The sequence below is a fragment of the Pseudophryne corroboree genome, chromosome 5 (assembly GCF_028390025.1).
Source record: "Pseudophryne corroboree isolate aPseCor3 chromosome 5, aPseCor3.hap2, whole genome shotgun sequence".
NCBI lineage: Eukaryota > Metazoa > Chordata > Amphibia > Anura > Myobatrachidae > Pseudophryne > Pseudophryne corroboree.
In genome coordinates this window covers 338,652,573-338,675,242 of record NC_086448.1, presented here as the reverse complement: position 1 = coordinate 338,675,242, position 22,670 = coordinate 338,652,573, and the positions used below count along the sequence as shown (strand labels likewise).

At 44.8% G+C, this 22,670-nt stretch overlaps 1 protein-coding gene across 6 annotated transcripts in view; it reads right to left on the bottom strand.

Annotated features, from left to right (window-relative positions):
* Nucleotides 1-22,670, bottom strand: part of PDE1C (phosphodiesterase 1C) — a 1,445,089-nt gene that overhangs the window by 84,429 nt on the left and 1,337,990 nt on the right. For 5 of the 6 annotated variants that reach the window (XM_063922562.1, XM_063922563.1, XM_063922566.1 and 2 more), the window contains one exon: nt 11,389-11,676. In XM_063922562.1, the coding sequence (XP_063778632.1) occupies nt 11,389-11,676 (288 nt within the window). Of the gene's footprint in view, nt 1-3,699; nt 3,784-11,388; nt 11,677-22,670 lie in introns of all 6 variants that reach the window. The other variant, XM_063922564.1, reaches the window with a different exon arrangement.

The window sequence follows — 22,670 nt, the reverse complement described above, 5'->3', positions numbered from 1 at the left end:
ATACGGAAAAATCCAATATCCAAAATACCTCTGGTCCCAAGCATTTTGGATAAGGGATACTCAACCTGTATTAAGATACTGATTGTTGAAACATGTCTGATCCCGGTTTGTGCTTGTACATAGTTTAACAGCTGGGAATTTTGTGGCAAATTTCCTTTGTCTATGTCTTAATTATTGCCCTGGCAAGAGAATCCTCATGAAGGAACAAATAATATTATTACAGTTAGCTATATATCAGATGCCATGATAAAACAGGTGCCTGTTATAAAGTTGTTATGTGGTCTTAAACCAATGCACATACTGTAGTAGCTATATTATGTTCTATATCGGAATACACCAACCTATGGACTTTTTTTTCATTGGCCTTCTCAAATGGGCTAGACTACAATATATTAGTCTAGATTATCTAAATCTATTTATAATGTGAAATACTTCCACTAAACCTAGGAAGGAGGGGAGAGGTGCTGGCTAAGTACAGGGTGGAATGCCTATGATTCTCATTAGACACTTATGATCTACAGTAATGTACACTTTGGGAGACAGTCAGAAATTGGACACAGTCATAACATATAGATTATGGACCTAGGGATACACAAATAATCTTTTTTATTTGATTAATTTAATCTGCAAGGAAAAAATAGTTGTTAAAAGATGCATAATACTGTGTAAGAATAATAATACTGATTGGTGGGAAAACAAACATTTAGTAACATTCTTCAAAAGTCAACTATAAGAAATTAAAGAGCAATCATTATATTTGGCACTTGCAATTTCATTATCTTCAGTCCTGTGTCACTGTATGGAAATGGGTATAGGAACTAAAATTATTTGTATATAAACATAAATCTGCAAAGTGATTTATTAAACAGCCAACAATGAAAGGTACCTCTGATATAGAAGGAAATGGTAATAAAACAGATTGTATTAATTCAACTACCTATTAGATTGTAAGTTTAGTCACAGAGTATAAGTGGGATACATAGTTTAGATGTAGGACTTATTTATTAGGTAAACTAAATTATTTTCTAGATGCAGTCAGGGATATAAGACATAATCACCGTTCCTTACTAGCAACGCCTGCCCCTGGCACATTGGAGGGTGGATGGGAGTGTGGAGAGGCATGTAGGGGGTGTGGTACAGCATAGGTTGGTGGTGCATGGGCGTGACAGCATGATCATATCATTGTGGCCCCATTTCATTACTAAGTAGCACGAACAGCACGTACTATTTGAGTACTAAGTAGCACGAACAGCTTGTAACGTACTTTAATCTAAAGGCTACTGTGGCAAGTGTTATCTTTATAAAAATAATGGGGAGAGATAAAAGCTCCTCCCTAAGTTCCTGGATGCCAAAACACTGTGCTTAGCATCTCTGTACAGTATTTTCTATCTAGCCAGAATCCTCGCACCCAGTGCAAGCTGATCGACAATTGGAGGGGACCCGACATAAAGATGCTTGCTGTTTCCCTTTGCAGTGTCACAACTGGTGGCTGGTTTGCTCTGAAAGCCAAGAATCTCCTCTTTTGTATGATACTGGTCTCGTGTCACTGAGACACCCAGAACTAGAGATATTGAGGCGCAAAGTGGACCCATTTTCCCATTGACTATGATGGGCCCGTTAATTCAGACCCACCATGAGTTCCGATGCTTGCTGTTAGCCTTATGGGGGGTCATAGAAACTTGGGGTCGGTATCCTCTGGTAGCTAATCATCCCCCCTTCCATACCAATCCTGTTCTGAGCTGATTGGATCCCTAGAACCGAAGATATTAAGCTTTAAGCCCATTTTAATTTAATTTAATTTAATAGCTTACATAAATCTAACGTCAATGGACCATTGCTTTAACACGTTTGTTTGCGTACGTATACATTATTTTTATTTATTGATTTATTGGGGGGGTCTTTGGGTCCTGACAGAGAATGAATATTTTCGACAGTGTCTCTGAACTCAACACCTCCCCACTCACCCTTTCCCCTCCCCTGGGAGACTGATCTTTTCAGACAAAGAGGCCAACACAGTATGTAAATGAAGGGCTAATACTACAGTTGCTTTGGTTAGGGGAAAGGACTAGAGAGGGCCAGAGTGAATGTACATTAAACAATACAGTACTGTGCTACAGATTTGCATGTCAGATGCCCCGTCAGTTAGTTATGGAAACAGGTCTTTTCCTGTGTGCATAATTCTATTAAATGTAAGGTGTTTAAATACATGAATGTTATCAAAAAATGAATAAAGTGTCAAGAAGAAAAAAAACAAAGACATTCGCACTTTGGGAATCGAACCTGGGCCTCTAAGCATGGGGTGCGGGACACTTCACCACTTGGCCACGACACCTGGTCATAGAAACACAAGCTCATGTGTAAATGTAAGCAGTGATCCCATCCCATGGGTTTTGCTGTATTGGCTACAAGACTTGGACGCTCACATACAGCACTGTATGCCTAACATCAATGGACCATTGCTTTAACAAGTTCATTTACATCTGTATACACTATTATTTATTTATTGTAGTCTACGGGACTTGGATGTTCACATAACCCGTAAATGGACCATTGCTTTAACACATTCACTTGCATCTGTATACACTAATTTTATTGATTGAATTATTGGTTTCTTTTTTTTTTATTGACTCTCTCCGTCTGACCATTGGTCTGTGTGTACAGTATACAGTAACATTGCAGTCATCACTGACCATTTGCCAGAGCTTGTAGATCAATCTGTCACTATTCGCTCTACAGTACTGGATTAGTGGAACAATAGCCACCCAGTGGTGAAGATGTGTATTGCATGCTGTGCATGTAGTCATGCCTCAATGCGCCTGTCCGTGCAACAACTGAACAACCTGAGCTATCGCTTAGGCATGACTAATCCTCTGTTTAGGTGGAGAAACTGCAACGATGAGGGAGGCACCATCTGTACAGGAGCTAATCAATTATACTAGCTAGTACAGGAGAATTATTGGACTAATGATCTCTCCACTTCATTAAATATAGACTGACCATTAAATTATGGACAGTTCGGATAATCTATAGCAGAGTACTGAAGAGTGAATGGTAGATCTTGTTTAGAAAGAATAGTGCACTGCCAATTATCATATCTATCTGTATAGTGAGTGTAACTTTTTAGAACATTTGCCTATCCAGGGCAAAAATATTAGGACTTAAGGGGGTACACATGGAGCGATGTTCACTTAATTTCTAAGCAATCTGACTAAAAATTAAGAACACATCGCTCCGTGTGTAGGTATGCCGGCAACAGCGATGCGCGGCCCCGTGTGTCGCTATCGTCGACTCTAGATTTGGCATGCACGAATGCAAAATCTGGTAGATTGCTCATTTCACCACTGGGTGAAATGAGTGTTCCCCCTGTCCCCCTTCTCGCTCAGCACACATCGCGCTGTGTTCTGAGCAGGGGGAGAGATGATTGCTGAGTGGTCTCTGATAGATCGCTCAGCACACATCTTCCCTTGTGTACTCCCCCTTTACAGGTCCAGAAAATTATGGTTAATCATACATAAATGTATGACAATATCTCTGAAAATTCAATGCTTCAGCTGCAGAAGCATGCTAATATGTAATACAGATGGAAAGTAAGTTCACAGGAGCAGGGCCTTCTTTCCTCATGTGCCTTTCCTTTTCTTACTTACACTATCTTATACTCCATACTACCTTTGATGGCAGCTAACTCCTGGTTTTCCATACCTGTCCTATATGGTCTTGATCTGTAAGTGCTGTTTTCTTGTTTGCTCACTTGATTATGTACTGTGTAATTTGCGCTGCAGATCCCTTGTGGCGCCATATAAATAAAGGATAATAATAATAATAAAGTGGTTACAGAATTTTGCACATATTAATCTTGCTATGGAACAAGCCATCTTGCAGAGGCGATACAATCTTAATTGCCCTACACACTGGGCAATGGTGATGGGCGATATGAACGATATTGCTCAGAAATTAAAGATATATCGTTTATATCATGTAGTGTGTAGGCACCAACGATGAACGATGCGCGTCCCTGCAGTTGTTCATCATTGGTTTCAATGCAAAATAATTTGGATGATAACAATCATCATTCAGATCGTTCATTGTCCAAATTGCTGCCGTCGCCCAGTGTGTAGGGCGCTTTAGAGTACCAATTTTGCTTATCCATTCTGCATTATGGTCACCATGGTTCGCAAGCAGACTTGAATGTACATGCATCCAAAACATACACATAAAATGCATGCAGCATAAACCTTTATTTGGTTAAGATGAGTTGCACATACATTAGAAATTCTAAAGAACAAATTGAGTGTGCCTCCACCGACCGCGCACTGCCAGATATCTTAATGGGTGAGTGGGGGAACAGTGGTGTATCTTTAGACCACCACTGTTCCCCCACTCACTCACTTATGTTTTGTTATTAGGTGTGGAGTGATACCCAGAGTGTACCTCTACTGTAGCCGCTGAGGGCACAGAAGTTCTCTATACCCCATAAGTTATATTATAAATTCCAAGTACTATAACCAAAAATGAAACTAGAAATTAATCAATGCGTTCTATCTACGGTATCTATCTATATACTGTATATCTACAGTATACCTGCAACATCATATGCTAGAATGCTTCTGAAGAAACTGAACACATGCTAAAACAAGTATTTGTTAGACTATGTGCTGGGGTTTCATGTACTGACTATCACAGTGTTTCCAATATCAGTCATCAGGGACCCCTAACAGAGCATGTTTTCCAGCTATCTTCATATCATATTTGAAATAATTATCCCCATCTGTGGACCTTTTAAACTGATTAGACCTAGCTGATCACATTATTGACAGTGGCGAACTTCCCATTAGGATGTGAGGCACGTGCCTAGGGGCGACACTTGGATGCATGATTTGGTAACATCAGTCCAAAAAGTACCAGTAACTGCAAAATATTTCCACTGTACTGTACCATATACCATCTTGAATGGAGTGTAAATGGGTAGGATGTGCACATACTGCCCCTGTAAGCTGTCCTACTTAGTAAATATGTATACATAATTAAAATTAAAAAAATGTGATAGCAGCTTTTTATTATTCTATTAAATTGGCTTTCATAAAATGAGGGCTTATAACCAATCAATAAATCTGCCACTGATTATTGAGCTTGCTCTGTGTAATAGTTACAGAAAGCGGACTCCAATTTTGTCCATTTTTGGAGTTTGGTAGAATTAAACCTTAAATCAGTCTGTAGCTTCCTTGAGGAAAGAACCGCCCAAAATTATTTTTGGTTCCCTGACAATTTTTGACACACAGCCCACAGGGATGAGTTTGAAAAATAGTGTTTGTGAATATCTAATTTAGAAAAACAAGTTCAGAACAATAATAATTTTATTACAGTTTGGGGTATGTAAAGCAAAGAACTAATGGACTAGAGACTATCATCATTTATTAAAAGTTTCCTCATAAAGTAAGTTATTGCAATAATAGCTATTGTCCTGCTGACCCCCATAGTATTACCTTTCCCCTTCCCAAACCAGGGAGATGCCGTATGTTCGGGTACAGTGTGGGTTAGGGTTAGGCACAAGGAATTCAGGGGGTCATTCCGAGTTGTTCGCTCGTTATATTTTTCTCGCAACAGAGCGATTAGTCGCTAATGCGCATGCGCAATGTCCGCAGTGCGACTGCGCCAAGTAAATTTGCTATGCAGTTAGGTTTTTTACTCACGGCATTACGAGGTTTTTTCTTCGTTCTGGTGATCGTAATGTGATTGACAGGAAGTGGGTGTTTCTGGGCGGAAACTGGCCGTTTTATGGGTGTGTGCGAAAAAACGCTACCGTTTCTGGGAAAAACGCAGGAGTGGCTGGAGAAACGGAGGAGTGTCTGGGCGAACGCTGGGTGTGTTTGTGACGTCAAACCAGGAACGACAAGCACTGAACTGATCGCAGATGCCGAGTAAGTGTGGAGCTACTCAGAAACTGCTAAGAAGTGTCTATTCGCAATTCTGCTAATCTTTCGTTCGCAATTTTGATAAGCTAAGATTCACTCCCAGTAGGCGGCGGCTTAGCGTGTGCAAAGCTGCTAAAAGCAGCTTGCGAGCGAACAACTCGGAATGACCCCCTCAATGCTGGGAAGATGGCAGTCAATTTTATAATACTATAATTGCAAGTCAATCATTGTCATCGTAAGAATTCTATATACATACCATCAAAAAATACAGTGACATACTGTCCTCATACATCTATTCTTTTTGAGCCATATGGCACAAGATGCATGGCAAGACTTAAATGTTCCGCGATTCTCAGACTCTCATACTTTAAAAAAAATGAACTTCTTATTCGCATCATAGTTACAAATAAAGTCACTTATCGTATCCTAGGCCAAAGGATCTCAAACGTGGCCCTCAAGGCACCCTAATGATCCAGGTTTTACATATCCATGTCTCTGCACAGATGGTTAAATCAAATTGACTGAGGTACTAATTATATCACCTGTGGCCAAGCCTCGATATACTTAAAACCTGGACCGTTAGGGTGCCTTGATGGCCACGTTTGAGAACCTCTGGCCTAGGCAATCATACTTTGTATTTTTGTTACAGAGGAAATGTTTAAATTTTCAGACTAATCACAACAATGCGTGGTACCCATGCGTTGTACATTTTTTTTGCATTAGTGATACGAATAAGACACATAAGAAAAAATGGCAAACAGAAATAAAAAGTAGAAATATTGGTAATGTAAATATATTGGTAATAAATAGTGGTTTTATTCATTGAATACTCTTAAAATAGATATGCTATTATCTATGTTAAAAAGAGGACAGTTAGTTTGATTTTATATATATATATATATATATATATATATATATATATATATACTATGTGAGTTTGGTTCCTGTTATAACACTTGCTAATTAATGTATTAATAATTTTTTCTTTTCATTTTCACAAAACTTCTTCTAAGATTATTAAATTAGTGTTTCCTCAAAATATTTTTAATTTAACTTAAGGTGCCCACCCACTAGACGTTTTTATGCACGTTTTGCACAATTTTGATGCATCAGAATGATACATTATTCAAAATCGAGCAGTTTCCTGGAATGATAACGATCTGATGCGCTGTCCCGTGGGTCGTTTGTTGTATCTTCAGATCTTCCCTACAGCAGGGAAGATTTGGCAATCTTGTTAGTGATTGTTTGTTTGTTAGGTTGTTTTTAAAATTGAACACTTTATATACACAATATCGTTTGTCCAGGACTGCTGGGGAGATCAAGGGAAATCATTAACAACATTGCATTGTTTACGAGTTGTTTAGTGTGTTTGGACCTTAAGTTCTTTTTGGCATTTAGAACATTTTTCTTCTGTATTTTTGTGTGCTATCTGTAGTGCTTTGATGTACTTGGCTGTGATGCGGAATACTTGTCCAGCTGAACCCTCTCTAAACAACGCATAACATATTTTATAACTTAAATAGATTGCATAATTTGTTTTATACAGTAATTTACTTAAATATATGCTATTATTTTGCTATAAAGCTTCAGGGGTTTATTTTACGAAGCGTTTGATTATAAAACCCGTTGCTACTGATCGTGTGTATGTCCGATATTTAAAAGGGCAATGCTTTTACTGGCCTTGTCTCTAAAACCTCAGGTATAAACACGTTCAGAAAAGCCAATGCTTCGTAAATAAACTCCTTAGTTACATGTTTATAACTACCCTTTTTAGAAACATGGATATTGTCACCTTAGATAAATATGTAGTGGAGTGACTAATGTAGAAGACAATCACAAATTTACAGAATCTGATGCAGAGTCAACAACTGCCAGAGCGCATATTCGCACTGCAATGTTACACCAAAGAAAGCAATTGCGCTGCCATCCCAAGGTATCCACAAAGTGAGTGCATCTCACTTCAAACCAATTGAGTGGGTCAGGGTAGGAGATGGCTGTTACGTTGCAGACAATGGGGGTCATTCCGACCTGATCGTAGCTGTGCTAAATTTAGCACAGCTACGATCACTTACACTGACATGCGGGGGGACGCCCAGCACAGGGCTAGTCCGCTCCGCATGTCAGTCTGGCTCCCCCCCCCCCTGCACAAGTACAAAAGCATCGCACAGCGGTGATGCTTTTGCACTTGTAGAGTAACTCCCGGCCAGCGCAGCTCCTGCGGCAGGCTGGGAGTTACTCGTCGCTGCCCTGGGTTGCAGCGGCTGTGTGTGAAGTCACGCAGCCGTTGCGGCCTCCCCCCGCACAGTCAGGCTGGACCGAGCCACTAAAATGGCAGCCAAACGCCACCGTGCCGCCCCCTCCCGTCCAGTGACTGCCTCTGCCTGTCAATCAGGCAGAGGCAATCACTAGGCAATGGTGGCATTCGGCAGTCTGACATGCGCCGGCGCACTGCTGCACTGGCGCACTGCAGCGCCGGTGCCTGTGCAGTTCTGGCCACATCGCACCGATGCGAACAACTGCCAAATGCCGCCCCCTCCCGCCCAGTGACTGCATCTGCCTGTCAATCAGGCAGAGGTGATCACTAGGCAATGACGGCCTTCGGCGGTCTGGCATGCGGTCTGGCATGCGGCGGCGACTGTACAGTTCTGGTCCCATCGCACCGCTGCGAACAACTGGCAAACGCCGCCAATTGCCAAACTCCGCCGTGCCACCCCCTCCCACCCAGTGACTGCCTCTGCCTGTCAATCAGGCAGAGGCGATCGCTAGGCAATGACGGCCTTCGGCCGTCTAGCATGCGCCGGCGCATGTGCAGTTATGGCCCCATCGCACCGCTGCGAACAACTGCAGCGTGCAATCGGGTCGGAATGACTGCAGCGTGCAATCGGGTCGGAATGAACCCCAATATACAGTAAGGACACATTCGCATAAAAGCATTTGCAAATCCCGGATGATAGCAATGATAGCTGATAGATTGGGTAATTCACCTGTGATTGGCAGCCAGCATATGACATATAGGCAATGATTTGTTTTCCCTTCATCACTCAGGTACAGACTATGGGGGTCATTCCGAGTTGATCGCTAGCTGCCGTTATTCGCAGCCAAGCGACCAGGCAAAAAATACGGCATTTCTGCGCATGCGTATGGTGCTCAGTGCGCACACGCGACGTACTTTCACAAAAAACTATGCAGTTTCACACAAGGTCTAGCGACGCTTTTCAGTCGCACTGCTGATCGTTAAATGATTGACAGGAAGTGGGTGTTTCTGGGTGGTAACTGGCGGTTTTCCGGGAGTGTGCTAAAAAACGCAGGCGTGTCAGGTAAACACGCAGGCGTGCCTGGTGAAACGGGGGAGTGGCTGGCCGAAAGCAGGGCTTGTTTGTGACGTCAAAGCAGGAACTAAACAGACTGAAGTGATCGCAAGGAAGGAGTAGGTCTGCAGCTACTCTGAAACTAACCTTTCGTTCACACTTCTGCTAAGCAAAGATACACTCCTGCTAAAAGCAGCTAGCGAGCGATCAACTCGGAATGAGGGCCTATGCTTCCAACAGCTATCAACAGTGAATCTAGAAATTATCATTTTTTTAATTTGTGTTGTATATGCAAGATCATGGGCATATTTCTGCTGCGTTAGTCAGGTTTTAGTATTTACAACAATGCAAAAAGGGAAAGGGTTAGCAGTTTGAAACAAGGGCCCATCTCCATTGTAAGGTTGTTTGGTGTCATTCGGTCATAATACAGGTGCATATGTAACCCCCACCCACTGAATCGCATCTCCAACATACAGAAGTTTGCCTGTAGGCATAAGAGCAAATATAGGGGGTCATTCCGAGTTGTTCGCTCGCAAGCTGCTTTTAGCAGCTTTGCACACGCTAAGCCACCGCCTACTGGGAGTGAGTCTTAGCTTATCAAAATTGCGAACGAAAGATTAGCAAAATAGCGAATAGACACTTCTTAGCAGTTTCTGAGCAGCTCCACACTTACTCGGCATCTGCGATCAGTTCAGTGCTTGTCGTTCCTGGTTTGACGTCACAAACACACCCAGCGTTCGCCCAGACACTCCTCCGTTTCTCCAGCCACTCCTGCGTTTTTCCCAGAAACGGTAGCGTTTTTTTGCACACACCCATAAAACGGCCTGTTTCCGCCCAGAAACACCCACTTCCTGTCAATCACATTACGATCACCAGAACGAAGAAAAAACCTCGTAATGCCGTGAGTAAAATACCTAACTGCATAGCAAATTTACTTGGCGCAGTCGCACTGCGGACATTGCGCATGCGCATTAGCGACTAATCGCTCCGTTGCGAGAAAAAAATGCAGAGCGCATAACTCGGAATGACCCCCATAGTTCTGCTGTGCATGTCCTATGCTTAGCTGTAATTTACGCCCATTTTTCAACCACTCTGCATCAGCTGTACAGACCATACCAAATTGTATTTATGATAAATATGAGTGACATTATTAGCCAAAATCACTTTGTACAACAACGTTGTGGAATGAAAAAAGGAAAATTACTCTGCATGTTTTTTAACATTCAAATGCCAACTTGTGTTTCCAGTAATAACATTATGAAGCCTTTTTATGGATTTTATTCTAGTAGGTGCTGCTTGAGCTTTGATTTTCTATTCCAGTGGTTACCAAGCGCAGTCCTCAAGGCACCCCAACAGTCTAGGTTTTAGAAATATCCCTGCTTGTGCACAGATGGTATAATCAAACTGACTAAGGTACTAATTAAGTCACCTGTGCCTAAGCATGGATAGAATTAAAACCTGAAATGTAAGGGTGCCTGAGGACCAGGTCTGGGAACCACTGCTCTGTGTAATAATGCACCCTCACAGTGGGCGGGATGTACTAACCATCCATGGTGCATCTTGGCACAGATCGCATTGATACTAATCACATATGTAACAACATATGCGATTAGTATCACAAAGAACAGCTATTCCGATAAGAGCTGCCCTTTGTGATGCCAGGACTTCTGGGTTTCGGATGTGGCAGGGATGTGTGGTGCTGGGAGGGATACAATTGGATCCCTCTCAGGAAGGATGTGGAAAGAAGCACATAGGATTCTATAGGGTAACGCCAGTAAATGTTGCCATTACCCTCCGCACTGAAGCCCCGGAGTTAACCTGTTCTACCATGGCCAAGCTCTGGAATGCTTCACATTCTGCAGCACTGAAACCTATGGGAGCTGCATTTGCTGACACAAATGGAGGAGCCGCAAACACTCCATAGTACATCTGGGGGATACTTAATGTTTGTGAATACCCCCTGATAACGGGTGTTTTCTGTGACAATTCTGCAAATATTTAATAAAAGGCCCCCTAGTGAGATCTGCACCCTATGCCTTCTAGTATCTCAAAACAGCCTAATATACACTGCACATGACCGCAGCAGCCCTACATTTTAGTGTAGAGCAACATACAATACAAGTAACTTACCAAATAAAGCATATACTGCTATGCTGTGCTGCCTGACTCACCATTGTGAACTTGCTGCTTGCCATCACTTTCTCCAGTCTTTTCCTGCTTGCTCTGACTTTGTCCTGAGGAATCCTCTCGTCTGTTTACATTTGGTAATCGAGTCCCATTTACATTTCCCTGACTAGATTCTGTTTTTCCATCGCTGGAATTTGTTTCTTTATTTGCTTCATGTTTTGATTGTAAAGATTTTTCATTTTCATTTTTCTCTTCTCTCTCATCACTATTTTTATCGTCCTTCTCTTGGAGCAAATCTTCTACTGCATCTCTCTTCGCTCTTTCCTCTGCATCTGTATGGGAGGATCAAAAATTGGACTCATTTGTCTGTCATTTCTGTATAATAGTGCTGCAACACCTTAAGGGGTTAATATATCTTGATATGGTAAGGAGGGGTAGTAGGGATGTATAGCTTCCTTATACTGGGAATTCAAATGTAATGATGGAAATAGAGAAAGAAAGTGGATAGAAAAAAGTGGTTCTTGTGTATTCAGACAATATTATAAAACAATGATTCATTTATTCTATAGAATAACAATACATGAATAATACTACATATAAAATGCAACCATTTTCTACATGCTGTAATGCTATATAGAGTATTAAAACATATAAAACATGACCATTTTAAAACACCTTCCTGCAATCATACATAAATTATATATACATTCTATATATGAAAGTAAAACATATGGAGACTCATTCAGGTGTGGTCGCAAAGCGGCTATTGTACGCACAGTGGCCGATGTTTTCTTACTGCGCATGCGTATGAGCCGTAGTGCGCATACACAACGATAGATTTGCTATAGTGGTCACAATGAGGAATAAGTCACAAAGTGACAGGTAGACAGCATTTGAGAGTAGTAATGGGGAGTGGTCGGGGAAATGCAGGCGTGTCATGTCTGTTCAGATGGCGATTTCTGGGTGTGCATAAATTAGTAGTTGCGATCTTATTTGCTACTGGAGAGCCCTCTGCATCTTGGGAGAACAGGCCAGCCTGCGTGTCCTCATTTTGCACCACCATGCTGCATTTGCAGCATATTATCGCTAGCGACATCCCCCGAGTGAGATGCATGTACAGGCGACAGAGAATGTCACTAGCAACCGCTAGCAATAGAGTGGGTACACACTGAATGATTTTAAGAATTTGTCTTAATGAATGGTCGTTATCAGCAATTAAGTTTAAAATGTCGTCTAGTGTGTACCCGGGTTTAGTTGAATGCATCTGCAGCTGATTTCCATATGGAAGCCGTAGCCACCTTTACTACCTTATGCTGAATATTCAGCTGGGAAGGCCTGGCTGCCTACTGCTTTGCTGGGTACAAAATATCAATCTGAGACAGACATATTGGACCAAATGTAATAGTGTGAGAGTTTCAGAAAGTGTGAGATTTGGTAAGGTTTTTCAGGTTTTTTTGCAGTGTAAATGATTGCCACTTTAAAAAAACTGCAAAACCTTACCAAATCTCTCAGTTTTTGAAACTCTGACTCTATTACATTTGGCCCCCTGTCTTCATCTGTACTCCACAAACGAGCAGAGAAGTCTGCAACATGCCCATGATAATCCCAGAAGATGGATCAGTTCCATGTACCTGCAGCCAATCCTTTCACATTCTCTGTCAATTTGTACATGCATGGTATGGTACATGGTAGTCAGCGATGCTTTTTACAGTGCAAGAGCAGTGTGCAGATAATAGGATGTTGGTTACCTACCGGTAAATCCTTTTCTCGTAGTCCGTATAGGATGCTGGGGTCCACATTAGTACCATGGGGTATAGACAGGTCCACCAGGAGCCATTGGCACTTTAAGAGTTTGAGAGTTTGGGCTGGCTCCTCTCTCTATCCCCCCCCCACCAGACTCAGTCTAGAAACTGTGCCCGAGGAGACGACATACTTCGAGAGAAGGATTATACACAGATAGTTGTGAGATTCATACCAGCTCACACATACAAGGCTAGTCAAGTCAACTAGCTTGAACTACTCAGCAACAGCTGAAACATTACTTACCAACAACGCAGTACTCAACTAAAACAAAGTTGTACTGAACCAAATAACATTTGCAGGCGAACGAAGCCCTGGGCGGGCACCCAGCATCCTCTACGGACTACGAGAAAAGGATTTACTGGTAGGTAACCAAAATCCTATTTTCTCTTACATCCGAGAGGATGCTGGGGTCCACATTAGTACCATGGGGATGTACCAAAGCTCCCAGAACGGGAGGGAGAATGCTGAGGCTCCTGCAGAACTGATTGACTGAACTTCAGATCATCAGAGGCCAAAGTATCGAACTTGTAAAACTTTGCAAACGTGTTCGACCCAGACCAAGTTGCAGCTCGACAAAGTTGCACTGCCGAGACACCCCGGGCAGCCGCCCAGGAAGACCCCACCTTATGAGTACAGTGGGCCTTAACAGATTTTGGATACGGCAGCCCTGCCATAGAATAATCGTGCTGGATAGTGAACCTAATCCAGCGAGAAATAGTCTGCATAGTCTGCTTAAAAGCAGGACACCCAATTTTCTTAGGATCATATAGGACAAACAGAGAGTCCGACTTTCTGTGACGAGAAGTTCTCTTCACATATATCTTCAGAGCCCTTATGACATCCAAGGACTTTGACGTAATTGAGGAGTCAGTAGTCACTGGCACCACAATAGGTTGGTTGATATGAAATGCCGACACAACCTTCGGAAGAAACTGCTGACGAGTCCGGAGCTCAGCTCTATCTTCGTGGAAGATCAAGTAAGGGCTTTTACAGGATAAAGCCCCCAGCTCGGACACAAGTCTACCAGAAGCCAAGGCCAACAAAGTGACCGCCTTCCATGTAAGAAATTTGACCTCTACCTTCTGTAGAGGTTCAAACCAATCCGACTGGAGGAAATGCAACACCACGTTAAGGTCCCAAGGCGCCGTAGGTGGTACAAAGGGATGTTGGATATGCAGAGCTCCCTTCAAAAAGGTTTGAACCTCAGGGAGGGCAGCCAATTGTTTCTGAAATAAAATGGATAGGGCTGAAATCTGGACCTTCACAGAACCCAAACTCAGGCCCATATCCACTCCTGCTTGCAGGAAGAGGAGGAAACGTCCCAGTTGAAACTCCACCGTAGGAAACTTCTTGGACTCACACCAAGAGACATATTTCTTCCAAATACGATGGTAATGTTTAGACGTTACCCCCTTTCCTAGCTTGTATGAGGGTAGGAATAACCTTCTTCGGAATGCCCTTCCGAGCAAGAATCAGGCGCTCAACTTCCATGCGGTCAAACGTAGCCGCGGTAAGTCTTGATAGGCGAACGGCCCCTGCTGCAGCAGGTCCTCCCGAAGAGGAAGAGGCCTCGGCTATTCTTGCAGTTGATTCAGAAGGTCCACGCACCAAGCCCTTCTTGGCCAGTCTGGGGCAATGAGGATCACTGGAACCCTTGTTCTCCTTATGAGCTTTAGGATTCTTAGGATGAGTGGGAGTGGTGGAAACACGTACACTGACTGGAACACCCACGGAGACACCAGGGCATCCACTGCCTATGGGTCCCCCGAACTGGAACAATAACGTCGGACTTTCTTGTTGAGACGAGAGGCCATCATGTCTATTTGGGGTAAACCCCAAAGATCTGTTATTTCCTTGAACACGATCGTGTCTGCTGAGGAAGTCTGCTTCCCAGTTGTCTACTCCCAGAATGAAGATGGCGGACAGCGCTAACGCGTGCTTTTCTGTCCAGAGGAGTATTCTTGTCACCTCTGACATTGCCGCTCTGCTCTTCGTTCCGTCTTGTCGGTTTATGTAAGCCACTGTTGTTACGTTGTCCGACTGCACTTGAATGACCCGATTTCTCAGAAGAGGGGCCGCCTGAATAAGACCGTTGTAGACGGCTCTTAGTTCCAGGATGTTGATGGGCAGGCCGGCTTCCAGGCTTGACCACCGTCCTCGGAAGGTTACTCCTTAAGTGACTGCTCCCCAACACCAAAGGCTCGCATCTGTGGATAGAAGGACCCGGCCCTGAATCCTGAACCTGCATTCCTCCAGAAGGTGAGGCATTTGGAGCCACCAGAGGAGTGAAATCATGGCCTTTGGCGACAGACGAATTCTCTGGTGCATGTGGAGGTGAGATCCCGACCACTTGTCCAGGAGATACAGTTGGAAGGTCCGAGCGTGGAACCTCCCGTACTGGAGAGTCTCGTAAGAGGCCACCATCTTTCCCAATAGGCGAATGCATTGATGAACCGACACCCGGGGTGGCTTCAGGACATCCCGGACCATGGCTTGAATCACCAACGCCTTTTCCTGCGGAAGAAACACCCTCTGCACTTCCGCATCCAGGATCATTCCCAGAAATGACAACCTCTGGGTTGGTTCCAAATGTGACTTTGGAAGGTTCAGAATCCAACCGTGACTCTGGAGCAGTCGCATTGTGAGAACAATGGACTGCCGTAGCCTCTCCTTAGACGATGCCTTTATCAGCAGGTCGTCCAGATATGGAATGATGTTCACACCCTGCTTGTGGAGGAGAATCATCATTTCCGCCACCACCTTGGTAAACACCCTCGGTGCTGTGGAGAGGCCGAATGGCAGTGCCTGGAACTGGAAATGACAGTCCAGCAATGCGAAGCGGAGATAAGCCTGATGCGGCAGCCAGATCGGAATGTGGAGGCACGCATCCTTGATATCCAGGGCTACCGGGAATTCCCCTTCTTCCAGACCTGATATCACCGCCCTGAGAGACTCCATCTTGAACTTGAACTCCTTTAGAAAGGGGTTCAATGATTTTAGGTTCAGAATGGGCCTGACCAAACTATCCGGTTTTGGTACCACGAAAAGGTTCAAATAGAAACCATTGTGAGGTGGTGCTGGCACAATGACCTGTGCCTCTACTAGCTTTTGGACAGCGTCTTGTAGTACAGTGCTGCCCTCCAACAGAGTTGGCAAGACTGACTTGAAAAAGCGATGAGGAGGGAGACTTTAAAATTCCAGCCTGTATCCCTGAGACACAACATCTACTACCCAGGGATCCAGGCCGGACGATACCCAGACATGACTGAAGTGTCTGAGTCTCGCTCCCACTGGCCCCACCACCGTGCAGTCCACCGTCATGCGGAGGACTTTGGCGTACCCGAAGCAGGCTTTTGTTCCTGGGAACCTGCAGCGGCAGGTTTCTTGGACTTAACCCGACCTCCCCTAAAGAAGGTATTGGAAGTTATAGCCTTTCTAGGCTTGTTAGGCCGAAAGGACTGCGTTACAGATGAAGAGAAAGATTTCTTCGGAGCAGGTGCTACTGAGGGAAGAAACAGAGACTTACCTGCTGTAGCGGTGGATATCCACGCATCTAGAGCTTCCCCAAATTGAGCCTGACCTGTATAGGGTAGGGACTCCACACTTCTTCTGGAATCCGCGTCGGCCGACCACAGGCACAGCCACAGTCCCCGACGAGCTGAAACAGACATGGAAGATATTTCCGGAGCCATGAAACCCAGGCCTTTCATGGATTCTACCATAAAACCTGCAGAATCATGTATGTTGCGTAAATACAATGCAACGTCAACCCTATCCATCGTATCCAAATCCTCAAGTAAGGTAGCTGACCACTTTACTATTGCCTTTGCAATCCATGCAGTAGCAATAGAGGGACGTAATATGGCTCCTGAAGCAGTATACATTGATTTAAGCGTGTTATTAATTTTCCTATCAGCCGGCTCCTTTAAGGAGGTAGATCCTGGAACAGGTAAAACCACCTTCTTTGAGAGTCTGGACACAGAAGCGTCAACAATTGGTGGGTTTTCCCATTTTTTCCTATCCTCCTCAGGGAAAGGAAATGCCACCTGGACCCTTTTATGGATCTGGATTTTTTTCTCAGGGTTTACCCATGCTTTTTCAAATATAGCATTCAATTCCTTTGACGCAGGGAAGGTTAGCAAGGCTTTTTTATTTTCAGTGAAAAAGCCTCCTCAACCTGCTCAGGTGTGGTATCATTAACATTTAACACATCCCTGATAACCTCTATCAACAATTGCACCCCCTTTGCAAGAGATGCAGACCCCCACAACACATCCCCATCACCATCTGTAGTGTCAGAATCGGTATTCGCGTCGTCTTGTGTGACATGCACAAGCGCACGTTTGTGGGGGTATATAACGGGGCGTCCTGAGGTACCAGAACCAGGCCATACTGCCATAGAGCTCTGTAATATCTGGGTTGCAGATTCATTACTTGCAACCTTGTCAGAAATCAGAGAAATGCAAGATCTGATAGAGGAAAACCACTCTGGTTCCCTTGCTGGTATCTGTGCTAAACCAGTGCTATCCTGATTACATGGAATGGGATCATCCTGGGAGGATAAATCCTCTGCAGCATATGACACAGTGTCCCTAGACATAGCTAAAGGAGACCATCAAACACTCCACACACACACACACACACACACACACACACACACACACACACACACACACGTGGGGGCAGACAGAGTTTCCCCCCCAAGAATGGCAAGAGAGAGACAGAGATCGGAGCCAACCCACACACAGCGCTTTCAGCAAAGGGAGACCCCTTGTCAGTGCAGACTGTGTCCCTTAATATAAGACACAATCGGTTTACAGTCTCCCCTCCGCCTTCTACAGCCCCCTGGTACTGTGTACTGACAGTTGGAGATGACAGTTGGAGCTGCTGTGGAGGGACCTGTTCTTCCATCCAGCGCTGTGCAGGCAGGAAAATGGCGCTGGAATGCTGCTGGGTCCGCTCTGTGGAGAAGCTCCGCCCCCTTAATGGTGCTGTCTTCCCGCTCTTCATAGATTATACTGGCCTGAGGTAAAACTTGCTAGCTGAGATCTGCAGACCCTGACAGACTTGTGGACCAGTGTGGGGGTAAGCGCTGGCTCAGGGTACCCCTCCGTTGTCGCCATCTTCACACCGGCTCTCTGCTTGCTAGGGGGGTCGGTGTCTCACTCACCACTCTTCAGCACTGTAAGGGGTTGGCGGCATGCTGCTAGGGCAAGCGGTCCCATGTGGTGGAGAACGATCAGACCTCTCTGGAGCTCAGTGTCCAGTCAGCGGAGACAGTGGCTCAGACCCCCCAGGGCGGACACTGCTCCCCCCCTTAGTCCCTCGTTGCAGGCAGGCTGTTGCCAACAGCCTCCTGTAAAAAAATAAACTCTAAAAATAACTAACTAGAAAAGCTCTGTAGAGCTCCCCTAGCTGTGACCGGCTCCTCCGGGCACATTTTCTAAACTAAGTCTGGTGGGAGGGGCATAGAGGTAGGAGCCAGCCCACACTCTCAAACTCTTAAAGTGCCAATGGCTCCTGGTGGACCCACCTATATCCCATGGTACTAATGTGGACCCCAGCATTCTCTAGGACGTAAGAGAAATCTGCATTTTATTATTATTTTCATACCCTAGTCATTAGGAACTTTACCTTATATATAAAGATGAGTGACATTCAAGCAAAATACTAAGCATATTTCTTAGTGGAATAGCCAGTTTTAATAAAAATAGCCAATGGAATAGCCAGTACTAATAAAAACTCTTCAAAGTTCCACCTTGCGCCTCTATTCCACATTGTGGAACTGATACAGTGGGGTAAATTTACTAAGATGGGAGTTCTGTTTAAGATGGGATGTTGCCTATAGCAACCAATCAGATTCTACTTCTCATTTATCTAGCACCTTCTAGAAGATAATACCTGGATTCTGATTGGTTGCTATGGGCAACATCCCATCTTACATAGAACTCCCATCTTAGTAAATTTACCCCAGTGTCCGTTCTGTGGATGAATCATGTGTTTTTTGCATTGTGCATGTTCATGTGCTGAGCAGTGTCGGACTGGAGCATGTAGGGCCCACCGGGAGAATGCAGTGGTAGGGGCCTATGTTAGGGGTGTGGCCAGTCTGCAGAGGGGGAGTGACTTGCCACCTCATTGGTTTGACTAACCATTAGAGAGTGCAATGTCTAGGCCCCTTCATAAATATATACAGTCAATTCAGATGCTGCATGCATGATAATGTACCAGATTAATAACAGATTAATAACAGCAATGCACTGTAGAAAATACACCATAGTCCAGTATAAGGTAACATATGTATAATGTATAATTCAAGTGCACAGTCTGGAACCTGATCCTTAGAGCAGGAGGTGGGCCCCCAGGCAGTAGGGCCACCGGTGGTTTCCCCTGTACCCCTGTGGGCCAGTCCAAGCCTGGTGCTGAGAATACGAAACTATTAGCAACTACGGACAAGGTTGCCATCAGGGGAATACAAAAAGGTACACTTGTTAAGGGGCCTGTGGTGTCAAGAGGCCCCTGCGCTAATGATCCTGACACTTCACTGAGATTTTCCTCCTTCGTTTACCACTTGGTGATCAATTGTGCCATCAGTCTCCAATCCTGAAGCCATAGTGGCCATGTTATTTACATAGGTCTCATTGCATTTATGGTCTCCTGAAAAATATCTGTTATTTATACAACCAGTTCTAGAGACACACTGTAAGCTGGAAGCAGGGTCGGTGCAAGGTTTCGTGTCACCCTAGGCAAAACTTTAGCCTACTCCCCCCCCTTCACACACACACAGGTGGCATCTTATAAGTACATGCCTTAAATGTAATAACTTATGTGAGCATATGCAATTGGGTGTGCAAATTTTGCGGTAAAAATTACCACTGCTATTGCAACCATTTTTTCATTGCCGCAGGTATGCAAACCCGATACCTGTGGTATCCAATTGATAAATAACAACTTGTGGTAGTATAATTTACTAAGATGGGAGTTCTATTTAAGATGGGATGTTACCCATAGCAACCAATCAGATTCCAAGTATTATCTTCTACAAGGTGCTAGAAAAATGAGAAATAGAAGCTGATTGGTTGCTATGGGCAACATCCCATCTTAAATAGAACTCCCATCTTAGTAAATTTACCCCCTGGAGAGGAGCGATGCTGTATACACCGGCGAGAGGACAAACAGGGGAAGACAGTTGAGATAGAGAGGAGGAATAGGGGGAAATGGGAAAGAGGAAGAATAGAGGGAGACGGGAAAGAGAGGAGGATGGGGAAATAGGAAAGAGATGAGGAATAAGGGGAGAAGGGATAGAGGATGAATAGGGGGAGAAGGGAAAGAGGAAGAATAGGGGGAGACGGGAAAGAGAGGAGGATGGGGAAATAGGAAAGAGATGAGGAATAAGGGGAGAAGGGATAGAGGATGAATAGGGGGAGAAGGGAAAGAGGAAGAATAGGGGGAGACGGTAAAGAGGAAGAATAGGGGGAGACGGGAAAGAGAGGAGGATGGGGGAAATAGGAAAGAGAGGAGGAATAGGGGGAGAAGGGAAAGTGGATGAAATGGGAAAGAGGAGGAATAGAGGGAGACGGGAAAGAGGAGGAATAGGTGGAGACGTTAAAGCAGAGGAACAGGGGGCAGACGGTAAAGAGAGGAGGAAAGGGGGGGAGATGGGAGAGAGAGGAGGAATAGGGGAGAGACAGGAGAGAGAGGAAGAATGGGGGAAATAGTAAAGAGATGAGAAATAGGGGGAGATGGGAGAGAAGAACAAGGAGGAGATGGCAGAAAGAGATACCCAGTCAGAGCAGGAGAAGGCAGGAAGGTATTTACCTGGCTGTAGTGTATTTCTGTTTTAGTGTAATGCACAGATAATTAAGTTATGAAAGGTACTTATAGTACAGAGATGAGTCCCTTGGTAGCAGATGCTTTCTGGGATCCAAAACTTTCCTCCCTGCAGCTGCAGCCCCGTCACTGCTTGGTGGAATATCCAGAAATTTGTGGAGCATCGATGGCTGTCACAGATGTAGTCGTGCTGGCCTCGGCAGAGATGTTCCAATGGACATTCTGATTTGTCATATGGGGTGTCCGATAGTTGGACTGATGGTACGTCGATACTGCAATTTGCGTTGCAGGTGGGTCTCGCAGTAAGAAGCCATAGGTTGTGTCATTGGCATAATGTTGCAGTACATGTATGAGCACAGTATATATCATATGTATTGGGGAGGGGGGGTATAGGAGGTTAGCTGCTACTGCTGTTTGTGTATATCTATCTAGATAGAGATATATAATATATATATATATTTCTCTGACGTCCTAAGTGGATGCAGGGACTCCGTAAGGACCATGGGGATTAGCGGCTCCGCAGGAGACTGGGCACAACTAAAGAAAGCTTTAGGACTACCTGGTGTGTACTGGCTCCTCCCACTAAGACCCTCCTCCAGACCTCAGTTAGATTCTTGTGCCCGGCTGAGCTGGATGCACACTAGGGGCTCTCCTGAGCTCCTAGAAAGAAAGTATATTTAGGTTTCTCTGACGTCCTAGTGGATGCTGGGGACTCCGTCAGGACCATGGGGATATAGCGGCTCCGCAGGAGACAGGGCACAATAATAAAAGCCTTAGGATCAGGTGGTGTGCACTGGCTCCTCCCCCCATGACCCCCCTCCAAGCCTCAGTTAGATTTTTGTGCCCGACGAGAAGGGTGCAATCTAGGTGGCTCTCCTGAGCTGCTTAGAATAAAAGTTTAAGTTAGGTTTTTTATTTTCAGTGAGTCCTGCTGGCAACAGGCTCACTGCTACGAGGGACTTAGGGGAGAGAAGAAAACTCACCAGCGTGCAGGATGGATTTGCTTCTTAGGCTACTGGACACCATTAGCTCCAGAGGGAGTCGGAACACAGGTCTCACCCTGGGGTTCGTCCCGGAGCCGTGCCGCCGACCCCCCTTGCAGATGCCGAAGTTGAAGAGGTCCAGAAGTCCAGAAACAGGCGGCAGAAGACTTTCAGTCTTCATAAGGTAGCGCACAGCACTGCAGCTGTGCGCCATTGTTGTCAGCACACTTCACCAACAGTCACCAACTGTCACTGAGGGTGCAGGGCGCTGGGGGGGGCGCCCTGGGCAGCAATGTATAATACCTTTTTATGGCTAAAATACATCACATATAGCCCTTGAGGCTATATGGATGTATTTAACCCCTGCCAGATCTCACAAACTCCGGGAGAAGAGCCCGCCGAAAAGGGGGCGGGGCCTATTCTCCTCGGCACACGGCGCCATTTTCCTGCTCAGCTCTGCTGTGAGGAAGGCTCCCAGGCTCTCCCCTGCACTGCACTACAGAAACAGGGTTAAAACAGAGAGGGGGGGCACTTATTTGGCGATATGATTACATATATAAAAATGCTATAAGGGAAAACACTTGTATAAGGGGTTGTCCCTGTATAATTATAGCGTTTTTGGTGTGTGCTGGCAAACTCTCCCTCTGTCTCCCCAAAGGGCTAGTGGGGTCCTGTCCTCTGTCAGAGCATTCCCTGTGTGTGTGCTGTGTGTC